The following is a 14,604-nucleotide window of genomic DNA, read 5'->3' on the forward strand; positions in this document are numbered from 1 at the left end:
ATAAGGGGGACTGAGGCACTCCGAGATTGACTTTCCCAGGCTCACTAGGAAGACTGGGGAGAGCCAGGAGCTGAACCCAGATCTGCTGAGTCCAAGTTCACTGCCCCTCCTCACTAGATTATCTTCTCCTTGAAAGCCTTTTTGCAGCGGAAAGTGTATTTATGATATTAAATAAAAGCAAAATCGACAACATGTAATGCTTGTGACCCTCTCATCCTTCTGAGAAAGACGTGGCACAGGCCTAAAGAACATTACCCTGCAAAGAAAAAAGCTCAAAACAGCTTTATTACAAATCTGAACTTGCTTCTCTCTCAAGGCAGTGTTGTGCTGCCAGTATCTTAACAGTAAGCATTCACAAAAAGCTCACCCCTTAGCCTGTGCACCAGGGATGCACATTCTTCTGCGAAGGAACTGCAATGAAACACAGCCATTCGTTTTCCAATTTAAACAAAAATGCTCTCCCATACCTTCTCTCAGAGAATCTGGCTACCTCACTTGGAAAACTAACTTATTAAGCTGCTAGAAATGTTTACACTTTATTCCTGTAGTGAGTATATTAACAAAATAGCACAGTGCTTGACTTATTATTAGAAGGTGTTATTGGAGGGGAATTCCCTCTCGGGAAGGATTGTTTAGCAGAAAACAAAGAAGGTTTGATTCCCTCAGGTCCAAACTCCTTTCAGTTTGCTAGTGATAAAGCCCCCAGGAGTACATCCTGTCTCATTGTCATTCCAGCCAGCTGTTTCCCAAGGACAGAGATGAGGTTGAGTCCAGAGATGTATGCACAGCTCTAGCTGAGTTTTCCCCCATTCCCGTTTTCCCTTGGGGTAGGAGTGCGAGAGGACTGATATTTGGATTCTGATGGTATTGCTGTTCATGAGTCAGAAGATCATCCAAACAGTCACATGCCCAAATTCATCTGATAGACTGTTCACCCAAAACTAACTAGACCTCAGCCATTGTCCAACAACAAAACAAAACAGGCCCTGCTACTGCATTCAAAATCGGTTTGCTGCACTTTGTGAACTGCACATCTGAGTTGATACTGGCAACAGAATGTAATGAAAATGAGAAAAAAAAGGTGGAGGCAAGTATAGCATCATTAACAATACTGGCAGGTGAACTATTAAAAACCTCAGAGCTGCTGTTCACCCCCCACAGCCTCCATTTGATAATGGTGAGGCTCTGTATGGTAACATCTCCAGGAGGCAACAGCTTTGTGTTGCAGGGCCGACTCTCTTTAAATAGAGCAATTTTTGTACTGTAGGATTTTTGCTGTGACTAGTTCAGGGTCACTTTAAGATGCCATTAAATCCCCATTTCCATGGAGTGATGTGTAAATCCACATTACTCAACCCATCAGTCCAAAGGATGACACAGGTTGTCAGTCCCAATCTTTTTTTTTTTTTTTTTTTTGAAGTGGGAAAAGATTTAGCTCTTTTTGACATGGAGCTAACCCCAAATCTGTACATCAGTTACTTTGCTCCCCAAAACTAGACTAAAATATTTACTCCTTTGTACTCCTTTCACTGGAAGCTCTCCAATACGTTAGAAGTTTATTTATTCCTCACAATCCTCTTGTAAGGCAGATATGCTATCCACATTTCACCGAGAGGAAAACTTAAACTCACTGATGTTAAGTGATCTGCCCAAGGCCATGCAGTAAATCAGTAGAAAAGCTATGATTAGATTTATCTCAAGCACTACCCCCATGTAATTTTCAGCTATGAGCTACTGACCACACTATCCAAAAGGAAACTGTGTGTTGATCTAAAAATTGCTAACCTACCCACTAATTAAGGGCTGGAGACCAGGCTCTTCACTATCCTTAGAGTACGAGTCAGAGGCCACAACTTGTCACATCTTACTCTTAACATACGGTTGCACAAGACCCTGTACCATCCACTACCACACCACAGACTGCATGTCTTTCTATCCTGTCAAAATTAATCAGAGATCCCATGCTCCAAAACATACATCAGGGATCAAGCTTTTCCATATTCACCCTAAATATACAGGATATACACTACAAGCCTTCACAGGAGAGGCCTGAGATTCCCCTTTTAATTGATACAGGGTAAAAAGGTGAGCTCAAGTTGTAGGAGCCTACAAAAGACTGCATTATCACCATTTATATATGTAACTGGGAAGATTTGAGTTTCCTTTAAGTGCCAGGTAATAGGGTTCTACAACCTTATCTGCAGGATAAACAAGCATACCAGGATTTTGGAATAGAGGGGCTGAGTTAAAGCTGATGATGAAATATTAACTGGTTAATTAAAAACAAAACCAACCAACCAAAAAACCCCAAACCCTAGCATCTTCAAATTCTGTGATTTTGAGAATTTGTGTTTTCACCTGTAACCCAGTCTTCCTCATTTTAAAAATATTTATTGTTATAGCTACAATGCTGTTGCACATTAATCATCTATCTGAAAGACTTGTTTGTAGAAATTTTTGTTTTTTTGCCTTGTGTCGTACAATGCACAATCTTGGAACGTGGAAGCCCAGCTTTTAAATCTTTCCTACCACTGTGGTTAAGTAGTGACAGTCTCTCACACAATCCAGCTGACAAGCAGTTTTCCTTCCAAAGGGGAATTTTTCCCCGCAAAGAGGATTCTTTTCCATAAAGGAAACTATCATACTCAAGTGACATCAGGGGGAGGTTCGCTGACACAGTCTATTCTGACAAGTAAGAGAGGTTAAACCTCTTACATAAGCCCAACTCCTGGTCATCATCACCAACATTCTAGCACATCAGAGAACTGTTCAGACTTTTAACCATAGGAATGTGTGGTGGTGATAGGAATTTCTGTTTCAAAATTTCAGTAGCCATGTATCTTCGACTGTCTTTTTTCTGCTCTGGCAGATTAACGAATGCTTTGGATGCATTTCCAAATTTATCACTTGCATTACTTTCCAATGTTGCTGAATCTGTACGTTGACTTAAAATCTTGTCAGTGCCCTAAGGGTTTTTCCATCTAATAAGTGTCAGTAAAATAGAAAATGATTGACTGTTTTCCACAAACTCTGAGTGGGCTCATTTTTCTCTGGGAAATACAGACCTATTATTTTTGGACTAAATTTAGTCAATACAAATATGGATTCATTAAAAATTCCATCCAATCCACATCTTGAAACTGGTGTTTATATCACAATTAACAACAATAATATTTAGCACATCTACTATATTTAAGATTCTGTTCTGGAGCTGAAGTCAAATGCCCAACAACCCTCACACAAGAGCTCTATCCCCCAGCATCCCAATATTTAAGCACACAAAAATCACAAAACTTTGAGATGGAAAGGGCATCTTAAGTCTTACTGTTTGCACACCACACTGTAGCACTTAACTATTACTTTGTTGGGATTTGTGGGTGCTTTTAACTTCTGAAGCTCAGGTAACTTAGTATCAGGTGCCCAAATACAGATTAAGGAGCATAACTTTAGGAACCCAGGTTTGAAAATTTTGGGCAACATCCTTAGTGAATCTCTCATGAGGGAAAAGAAAATGTTATTCTGTGCCTTTATAGAGGGGAATTGTACTTTGGTGTGTTCCTCTCTCTAGGATATCTGATGTGATTTCTACATAGCAGGTTAAGTCTGTGGTATTCTACTTACTCTGGGAGGGACGGCTTGCAGAGCTGTGATATAGTTCTCCAGAGCAATGCGGCGACGGTCATTCAGCATGGCTTCCACTCTGGCCATGTGAGTCTCCACTAGCTGCTGTCTCTCATTTGCCGCTTCTTGTTCCAGTAATTCCACTTTCTCCTGGAAATGCTGCATGTTTCATGTTTAAAGAACAATAGTAGAACAATGGTTAAAAAGGTTGGCAGAGCAAGGGTAAGTACCTTTTGTGCAGAGCATTAAAATCCTTCTCTACAAATGATGGAAGTGATCTGCCTTTTACTACAGTCAAGTGTGTTGATCTGTAGAATTTCTGAACCCTCCCCACACTGGCTTAAGATGGGAGCTTAGGTGCTCACCATGTCTGATCATCTGGGCATATTAACCAATCAAATATTTTTGCCTACTTCAGCATGACAACACATTAATCCTTCATGTGAGCCTGGGGATCCTGTTCAAGGTGATAAGATTCAGTGCAGGAAAGCATTAGTAGGCACCTTGCCCTCGGAGATTCTCAGGCTCTTCTGACTATCATGAACATATATATGGGGGGAAAATAAGTCCACCTTCAACGGAATGAAACATCAGAAATTTACTAAACATTGGTCACTTAGAAAATAAAAATGACCACAAGCTGGAAAAAGTCTGATAGGAAAAGGCTGAATAAACAAAAGACACAGAGCGAGACTGTGGGATTTAATAAGTAATATTCTGGTCCTTGATTTGTATCTGTCTTGTGATGCTGCACTGAAACCAACCTGGAAGTATATGAAAGCCTTCCACATTAATTGAAGTGGCCCCAGTGGACCCAAAGGAGTCTCTGGCTCTTTAGATTATAGGCAGCTCTACTTGGGCTACGTTTTTGTGTATGGTTAGTTTGCTATTTGGTGAATGCTGTCCTTTCTTTCTATTAGCATATTCAAATAAATTTGATGAAAAGACAGTTACCTTTCCAGTAACTGGTGTTCTTCGAGATGTGTTGCTCATGTCTATTCCACAATAGGTGTGCGTGCTCGCCACGTGCACCGGTGCCAGAAGTTTTTCCCCTAGCAGTACCCATACGGGAGCACGCTAGCAACCCCTAGAGTGGCGCCTCAATGGCGTGGTATAAGGGGCGCTGCGCGCTCCCCCCACCCTCAGTTCCTTCTTGTCAGACAACTCCGACAGAGGGGAAGGAGGGAGGGATGTGCAATAGACATGAGCAACACATCTCGAAGAACACCAGTTACAGAAAAGGTAACTGTCTTTTCTTCTTCTTCGAGTGATTGCTCATGTGTATTCCACAATAGGTGATTCCAAGCTATATCTGTTGGAGGTGGGTAGGAGTTCACAAATTCTCGGGACGGAGCACAGCCCTGCCAAACCTAGCGTCCTCCCTGGCCTGAGACACAATCACATAATGCAAGGTGAACGTGTGAACTGAAGACCAAGTGGCAGCCCTGCAAATGTCCTGAATGGGGACATGGGCCAAAAAGGCAGCCGATGAGGCCTGTGCCCTAGTCGAGTGCGCCTTCACAATTGGTGGCGGAGGGATTCCCGCCAGGTCATAACAGGTACGGATGCACGAGGTGATCCAGTTGGAGAGCTGCTGAGTGGAGATCGGCCGACCTTTCATGTGCTCGGCCGAGGTGATGAACAGTTGCAAGGACTTTCTGAACTGCTTAGTCCACTCCAGGTAAAAAGCCAGAGCCCGTCTCACATCCAGGGTGTGGGGGCGGCGCTCCTCGCTGGACGCATGGGGCTTGGGGCAGAGGACCGGCAGAAAAATATCCTGACCCATGTGATAGGCAGAGACCACCTTTGGGAGGAACGAAGGGTGTGGGCGGAGCTGGACCGTACCTTTATGAAACGCCGTGTACAGGGGCTTGGAGGTCAGGGCCCTGAGTTCTGAGACCCGCCTAGCCGACCTGATCGCAACCAGGAAGGCCACCTTCCACAAGAGGTGTGACCAGGAGCATGTGGCTAGTGGCTCAAACGGGGGCCCCGTCAGACAGGCCAACACCAGGTTTAGGTCCCACTGCAGGATTGGGGGCCTAACATACGGGAAGAGGCAATCCAACCCCCTAAGGAATCGGCCAGTCATAGCATGGGAGAATATCGTATGGCCCTGCACCAGCAGATGGAAGGCTGATATGGCTGCCAGGTGCACCTTGTCTGATGAGGGCGCTAGGCCCTGGGCTCTAAGGTGAAAGAAGTAGTCCAGAATAAGCTGGATCGGGGCAGCCACCAGGGAAATGCCACGCTCGTCCGCTCATCTGGAAAACTCAGACCACTTTGCCAAGTAGGCTCGGCATGTGGAGGGCCGCCTGCTTTCTAGAAGGACATGCTGAACCCCTTCCGAGCACGTCCTTTCCTCCCGACCTAACCATTGAGTAGCCATGCCATGAGGTGGAGTGCTGCTAGGTTGGGGTGGAGGAGGCGGCCCTGGTCCTGGGAGAGCAGGTCTGGGCGGGACGGCAATGGCGGGGTGACTGCCAGGTCCGTGAGGGTCTCATACCAATGATGCCTGGGCCATGCCAGGGCAATCAGAAGGACCCGGGCCTTGTCCGTCTTTATCTGTTCCAGGACCTTGCTGATCAGCGGGAACGGGGGAAAGGCATAGAGAAACTGGCTTGACCAGGACAGGAGGAAGGCATCGGAGATAGCGTCCCCCCACCCCGGAGCAGAACCAGGGACAGCGACAGTTCTGCCGAGTCGCGAACAGGTCCACCTGGAGAGTTCCCCACACTTGGAAAAGTCCTCTGGGTGGAGAGACCACTCATGCTGAGAGGAGAAGTCCCTGCTCAAGCGATCCGCCCGCGCGTTGCGGGTACCTGGCAGATGGAAGGCCCGTAGGCAGATGTCGAGGGCTAAACAAAAGTCCCACAGCCTGAGGGCTTCGTGGCAGAGGGCAGAGGATCGGGCCCCGCCTTGCCTGTTGATGTAGAACATCGAGGCCGTGTTGTCCATGAGGACACTGACCATCTGGCCCTCCAGATGCGAGCGGAAGGCCATGCATGCCAGCCGTACCACCCTGAGCTCCTTGACGTTTATGTGGAGGGTCAGATCCTGAGCCGACCACAGAGCTTGGGTCTAAACGTTCCCCACATGGGCCCCCCAACCCAGGTCCGATGTGTTGGACACCAGTTCCAGTGACAGGGTCCTGCCCCTGAACAGGACCCCTTGGAGCATGTTTCTCGGGGAGGACCACCACCGTAGGGAGGTGATCACTGGCTCGGGCACCATGAGGACTTTGTCCATCCTGTCCCTGGCTTGGGAAAACTCCGAGGCCAACCAGAGCTGGAGGGGCCTCATCCTGAGTCCGGCGTGACGGACCACATACGTGCACGCCGACATGTGACCCAAGAGCTAGAGGCACGCTCTCGCTGTTTTCACCGGAAACCTTGTGACCGTGTCGATGAGCCCCTTCAGGGTCTCAACCCTGTTCGGTGGGAAGGAGGCTCTGGCCGATGAGGCGTTCAGGACCGCCCCGATAAACTCTATGCGTTGTACTGGGACTAACATGGACTTGGTGTTGTTTACCAACAGGCCCAAAGTGGTGCACGTGGACAGAAGAAGCGCCATGTGATCCCGCACCTGCGACTGGGAGCTGCCCTTGACCAACCAGTCATCCAGGTAGGGGAAGTTCTGGACCCCCCAGCGCCTGAGGTAGGCCACCACCACCGACATACATTTTGTGAATACCCTGGGGACAGTGGACAGGCCAAATGGGAGGACCGTAAATTGGTAGTGTTCCTGCGCCACCGTGAAATGGAGGAAGCGGCTGTGCCCCTCGAATATATGAATGTGGAAGTACGCATCCTGCAAATCAAGGGCGGCGTACCAGTCCCCGGGATCCAGGGAGGGGATGATCGAGGCCAGGGAGACCATACAGAACTTGAGCTTCACCATGTACTGGTTCAGGCCTCACAGGCCCAAGATGGGCCTGAGCCCCGCTTTGGCATTCGGGATAAGGAAATAGTGGGAGTAGTACCCCTTGCCTTTGAAATCCCCTGGTACCACTTCCACCGCTCCTAGGCCCAGGAGCCGCCCCACCTCGTGCGAGGGGTCCCCCAGGAGGGATGGGGGGGAAGTAAACTGGAGGGTGTAGCTCCAGGAGATGGTGTTGAGGACCAATCGGTCCAAGGTCAGCCGCGACCTCTCCGGGAGGAAATCGCACAACCAATTGGAGAAGGGAAGCTTTATTGAGGGTAGATCCCTGATGAGAACAGGCAGGGCGCCCCCAGGCGTCCTGTCAAAACCCCCTTTTCCCCGCTTGCTTGCCCTTGGAGGACCCAGGCTGGGGGGCAGGCTGAGACTGCCCCTCTGGGTGCCTATTATAGTCCCGCGACTTCTTATAAGCGGTCTCGTATTTTGAATGGGTGGCCTGAGCGGGAGTCTGCTGTGGCTTGAACTTAGGTTTATCCGGAGCCGGAACATAGAGACCCAGAGTCTGGAGAGTCATGCGGGAGTCTTTCAGGCCATGCAGCTTTGTATACGTTTGTTCCACAAACAGAGCTTTGCCATCAAACGGGAGGTCCTGCAGGGAGGTCTGCGCGTCGCTGGACAGCCCAGAGAGCAGGAGCCACGACACCGTTCTCATGGACACCGCGGAGGCCATGGACCGCGCGGCCGTGTCCGCTGCATTTGAAGCTGCCTGCAGGGTTGCCCTGGCAGCCGCTGTGCCCTCCTCCACCAGCGCTTTGAACTCCTTCCTGTCGCGCTCCTGGAGGGAGTCCTCGAACTTGGGCAGGGAGCCCCACAGATTGAACTCATACCGGCCCAGGAGAGCCTGGTGGTTCGCCACCCATAACTGGAAGCTTGAGGACGAATACATTTTTCTTCCAAATGAGTCCAGCCTCCTTGAATCTTTATTTTTCAGGGTAGGGGCTAGTTGGCCCTGCCATTCCCTGTGGTTGACCAACTCAACCACCAGGGAGTTACAAGCAGGGTGGGTGTATAAGTATTCATGCCCCTTGGCGGGTACAAAACACTTGCGTTCCGCTCTCTTAGAGATGGGGGCCAATGAGGCTGGGGTTTGCCATAGGGCATTTGAAATTTTCGCCACCCCTTCGTGGAGAGGCAAGGCCACTCTGCCCGGTGCCAAAGAGGACAGTACATTAAACAAGGAGTCCGAGGGCTCCTCCATCTCCTCTGCTTGGAGGTGGAGGCTTGATGCCACACTTTTTAAGAATTCTTCGTGGGCCCTAAAGTCCTCCTGCAGGACAGAGGTAGGAGGAGCCGTAATCGTCTCATCCACGGAGGGTGAGGAGGCCGGTGCGGTACTGTGTGTGTCCACCGGCACTGTAGGGTCCACCACCTGGTCGGTCTCTGGGCACGGTGCCGAGGATGTACCTCCCACCAACTCCTTCCTCAGAGGTCTGGAGAGGGAGGCAGATGGTCCTTCTGTGGCTCCGGCCACTGAGCGAGCCCCCACCGGGGGCTGCGTCAGGGGCCACAGTGCCCACTGGTACCATTGGGCCAGCCATGGGGCCTGGTGCCACTGCACCTGCTGTGAAACCGGTGGAGCCGGCTGTTCGGCCTGGCCCATGGATGGACGACTATGACGGGAGGCCGGGCTGACATACGACCTGCCGCTGTCCCTGGACCAGGAGGAGCGTTGTCGCCGGGAACGATGCTGACCATGGGACCGCGATCCTGACGTGGAGGACCGGTACTGTCGGTAACAGCTGCTCCGTGATTGGCTCCGGCGGGCGGACCCTTGACGGCGAGATGACGGCGATTGATGCCCAGGGCTGCGGAGGCGGTGCCATGACGAGGTCCTGGAGCAGGATGACGAACAGGAACAACGTCGACGTTTGTGCCGTGACCGGCTGCGATAACCCCTCTGAGACTAGGACCTTTAGTGTCGTCTGCCTCCGTCCTGTCGGTGTTCGCTCCTCGAGGCGGAGTGGTGCCAAGAGTCTCGGACAGACGGAACCCAACCAGACAGGCTGGTGGGTGTCGAGGGTGTTCCATGTGGACTTTGCCCTGAACGGTTGCTGGGCGGTGAACAGCATCGGGAACATTCCCTCGACCGAGACTGGTACCGAGCCAGGGGTGACTGCAGAGATCCCAGCGGCAGCTTGCCTCTGGAGCATGGGGCCGACACCAGCGGTGCTCCTGGCATGGACATAACATCCCGGGCTGCCTGCCGGGCCTCCGGTGTGGAGGGCATTTGGACATCCGAGGAGGCCTGCTCCTAATGGGCGGGCTACTCCGCTCGACTTGAGTCAGAAGTCTAGAGGCCGGCGGGGATCGAGGACTGCCCAACATGGGTCTAGCCTCTGTCCCGGGTTTACTCCAGTGCCGCGGCAAAGAAGGCCTCTTCCTAGCCTTCTTGGCATGCCCCATGGACGGGGAGCGGTGCCGAATAGTCGATGGAGCCAAAGTGTTGCCGCGCACCGACACCGCGGTACCCGGTGCTGACTCGGAGCGGCGCGGCGGAGCTGGGGTCAGCGCTGACTCCATCAGAATAGCCCGGAGCCTAATGTCCCTTTCTCTCTTGGTCTGAGGCTTAAACGACTTGCAAATCTTGCAGCGATTGCTGAGATGGGTTCCCCCCCAAATAGCGTAAACAGTCCACATGCGGATCACTCACTGGCATAGATCGTCTACAAGTGTTGCACGACTTAAAACCTGGGGCACGGGGCATGCCCCAGCCAGGGCGCTCTAGCTAAACTAAACTAACTAAACAACTAACTAACTACAGGTACCAAAGACTGAACGAACAAGCTGTTTCGGGGACGAACTACAGCCAAGCTGGAGCAGAGCAGTTCCGAAGCACCTTCACTGGCGGCAAGAAGGAACTGAGGGTGGGGGGAGCGCGCAGCGCCCCTTTTACTGCGCCATGGAGGCGCCACTCCAGGGGTCGCTAGGGCGCTCCCCTACAGGTACTGCTAGGGGAAGAACTTCTGGCACCGGTGCACGTGGCGAGCGCACACACCTATTGTGGAATACACATGAGAAATCACTCGAAGAAGAACCCTCTGCCCTGATACAGGCCCTCCGAACATTCCCAATATTTCAGAAAGAAAAATAGTTCATTTCCAGTTTGGTTGAAGGTTTATTTTGAGTGGGGTTGGTTCCTATTCCAATCTCCCAAAACCTGTTTGCCCATTTCTACTTGGAACCAAGATACTCGTGCAGTATTAAAAGTTTATACTGTTACAATTCTGGTGTAACTACTCACTACAGCTGGGATGGTCAAAGTGGCCTAAGGGGGAATGGGGTTCCCAACTCCTTCTGAAGATAAATCTTAATGTCATTGAAAACTTTCCCCTACAGTGGTAACACTGTAAATTGTGAGGCTCAACACTGTAAATTGTGAGGCTCTCCACTGCAATTCAACTGCTAAGTATAAAAGCATACAGACAGCATTGGCCTGCTAAACCTAGGGTTGTGAGTTCAATCCTTGAGGGGCCATTTAGGGATCGTGGGCAAAAATCTGTCTGGGGATTGGTCTTGCTTTGAGCAGGGGGTTGGACTAGATGACCTCCTGAGGTCCCTTCCAACCCTGATATTCTATGATTCTATGAATGGAAGTAATTTCAGAGTTAATACATCAGCTAAAAGAGCAACAGTAAAAGCAGAAAATAATAATTCCCCAACACAAATATGCTTCCAAATTATACCACAGCTAGCATGGTTCGTATCTTATTTGCAACCCCAATTGGTCTGCTTGTAATTGTGTTTTTCTTTACCTGGATAACAGCCTTCTTATCAGCCTTTGGCAAGTTCTTTGCTTGGCGTTCCGCTTCTTCCCATTCCCTCATGACCTAAACAGCAACAAAACATGGAGCATAACTTTTGAGTTTTTCTCTGATGGTTTGGGATTTAGCAACAGTCAAATAACATAGTGCAGATAAGCATCTCTTTTTCTCCCCTTATAAAGAATAGTTGCAACTTTAACAGAGTCTTGTTGTCAATTTAAAAACAAGAAATGGATCACCGTGTCTGAACATCATCCAAGTTCTCTCAACTTGAGGTTGCTAGAAGTGAAGCAATGCATTAACTGTAGATGTTTAACAGACCCTCCAGCATCAGCAGAGGAAGTAGAGTTACTAGATGGGTTAACATACTGACCTTTTCATCTCAGAGAAAAATAAGCGTTTTAAATCTATTTTATGTCCTCAGTTAAAATGAACCAATTTCAACTGATTCTAAAAGGCATTCATTCACATCACAAACTCTTCTAGTTTTTGATGGAGTACATCAGCTGGCTTTTGATCAGACCAGGGCAAGAATACGTGCAATTTCTGCTAGTCTGTTCTGTATGCACGCTGAACACAAAGAACTGAGCTTACCTGTATCCCAAGTACAATATTGGCAGAAGAACGATATAGGAAAACTTGCAGTAGGCTTATTTTGAACAGTCTGAAAGGTCACCTGCCACGGGGAACGAAAAGCAATACTCTCTTGCAAAGGGGGGCAACTGCTGTTTCCTTCTCTGACTGTGTGTTCTATACGTGCCATTTGAAATCACTGTAAATTGTTATCAAAAACATGACCTTGCTCATGAATGTCCCCATTTCATTCCTAGGCAGCAATCTTTTAAGACAGCACATTCTGTGCATTAGTAGAACTTCTTCCACTGAACACTGCATGTGCAAACAACAGTGACTTCTGTTTGCACTATTGTAAATAAATAAATAACCCCCCCAACTTTCCTGCAAAATACACAGGTTTCCGTTCCCCGTCCCTCAATGGAAAATGCAGCCTTCATGACATTTAGAACAGAAACTCATTTAAATACTTTTTCCAAAGGGCAGGCGTGACAGGGTCCCCAAGGTGCAACCTGGGCTGTGGGATCGCTGAGCCCTCCAAACCCACTAACCTGGGCTGCCTCTCACATTGTGATGCTGATGTCAAGCTACAAGCCTCTGACAGGCACTGCACGTACACAGCCATCCACAGGCCGGGACACACCCAATTGAGTTGTGTGAACGATCTCCCAGCCACTCATGAACTATCAATAGAGAGGCTGCAGCCTATTCCCCTCAGCTTCCCAGCCTTGCACCCCAGAACTGTGCCGTCTTGCACTGTTCAGAAGCCTGGCCAGTGTAAGCTCATTACCTAGTTCACCACTCCGACAAAAGGGTAGCGCACGTGCACCAGCCCTTGGTTAATCTGAGCTGAGATTTCCCAAGCAGTTCAGCTACAACACACTGTTTTTAGGTAAAATATAAAACAGATTTATTAACTACAGAAAGCTAAATGTTAAGTGATTATAAGTGGTAGGCATAAAGGTCAGAGACAATTACCTCAAGAAATAAAAATAGAAACACACATTTTAAATCCTAAACTTTTAGTCTAAGGCTTGGTCTACACTCACCCCCCAAATCGAACTAAGGTACGCAACTTCAGCTACGTGAATAACGTAGCTGAAGTTCGAAGTACCTTAGTTCGATCTTACCTCGGTCCACACGCGGCAGGCAGGCTCCCCCGTCGACTCCGCGGTACTCCTCTCATCTAGCTGGAGTACCGCAGTCGACGGCGAGCACTTCCTGGTTCGACTTATCGCGTCCAGACAAGACGCGATAAGTCGAACCCAGAACTTCGATTGCCAGCCGCCGAACTAGCGGCTGGGTGTAGACATACCCTAAGCCATTGTTGAATCAAACAATGTCTCACCCTGACAGATGGTACAAGCCGGCTACAGTTGCTCAATAAACAGGCTGGGACTAACCTTCCAGGGCTGGGACCAATCTTTCCTAGTTGAAAGTCTTTTTTCTCCAGACCTTCTTCCAGGTGTTGAGATGGGGGCAGGGGGGAGGGGAAAGAGAGAGAGAGAGAGAGAGGCGCCAAATGATTATGTCACTTCCCCTCTTTTATACTTTCTTTCAGCTTGCTGGAAAGATCTTGCTGTGACGAGGGGTTCAGGCAGTCCCCACTGGTCAAGCAGTCTCTATTGCATGTGTGCCTTCTCTAAGGAGTCTCTGGGATAGTGGATTCTTTTCTTGATGGGTGCTGATGAGCCATTAACACTGTATGGCTATGGATGGCTACTCAATGGTTGTAACTGAAAGGCTGGTTGTGGGTGTTCCCAACCTCACAACATATTTCAGTAACACACATAGTAATACTTCATAACTTCACATACTATGATAGTACACACAATCCAACAGGATATTAACGTTCAACAGATCAAGACTTTTAAAATGATGCCTCACAAGGTATACTTTGTACAAAACATATTAATCATATCACCATGGTGAATATGGAGGTTCCAGGGTGCTGCTTTGAGGTACAGAGTGTCACAGGAGGAAAAATATAGGGTTCACAGTTACACATGCTATTTAGAAAGAAAGGAAAAAAAGATTCACCGTATATGCATTTCTAATACACTTTAAAGGTTGAACTGCAATTTTGTTATAATGCATCTTTACGATGGAAAGACATTAACTTGAAAAAAGCAATGCACACTGTTCCTCCTGAAAATGAGATGACTCCTTTCAAATTAGGCTATTTTGTTTTATATAGGGGTGTTTCTGGTCTTCAACAATGACTGGCCAAAGAGTAGTGAAATGTATTTTAGTAGCCAGTGTAATGCTGCGAATCCTAAAGTAAGCAAGTTTTGCACTGCCTGCTTCTGGACTTCAGAGGCATATTGTTATTGAACTGATTAGGAGCAGTGTGGCTGGTATTTAGATAATGGTTAGAAGCTCAGAGGTCATACTGTGACTGAAAAATATTTTAAAACAAATAGACCTGAAATTATTTAACTTGTAAGTCATGGCCTAGACCTCAATAAACTTCTACTAGCATCTATCAGTTGAAATCAGAAGCCCTAAGAACATACATGAGGTGATAGTTTAAACATACTCCATCAATTACAGGCTCTTTTAACTGGAAAAACTAACTATCCTATTTTGGCTAGTCCCAGAAATGTGGAACAAGAAACGTGGAGGAGTTACTTATCTTGTACAGTAATTTGAGTTCTACGAGATGTGTGCTCAATTGGAGATTTTTGTCAGCAGCGTCTGCAGGTCCGCATCT

The 14,604-nt window shown here is 48.5% G+C and overlaps 1 protein-coding gene across 2 annotated transcripts in view; it reads right to left on the bottom strand.

The window, feature by feature from the left end:
* Nucleotides 1-14,604, bottom strand: part of APP (amyloid beta precursor protein) — a 326,391-nt gene that overhangs the window by 71,785 nt on the left and 240,002 nt on the right. For both annotated transcript variants that reach the window (XM_065418260.1, XM_065418252.1), the window contains 2 exons: nucleotides 11,310-11,384; nucleotides 3,622-3,780 (listed from right to left, as the gene is read on the bottom strand). In XM_065418260.1, the coding sequence (XP_065274332.1) occupies nucleotides 3,622-3,780; nucleotides 11,310-11,384 (234 nt within the window). The remainder of the gene's footprint in view (nucleotides 1-3,621; nucleotides 3,781-11,309; nucleotides 11,385-14,604) is intronic.

The sequence above is a fragment of the Emys orbicularis genome, chromosome 1 (assembly GCF_028017835.1).
Source record: "Emys orbicularis isolate rEmyOrb1 chromosome 1, rEmyOrb1.hap1, whole genome shotgun sequence".
Taxonomy (NCBI): domain Eukaryota; kingdom Metazoa; phylum Chordata; order Testudines; family Emydidae; genus Emys; species Emys orbicularis.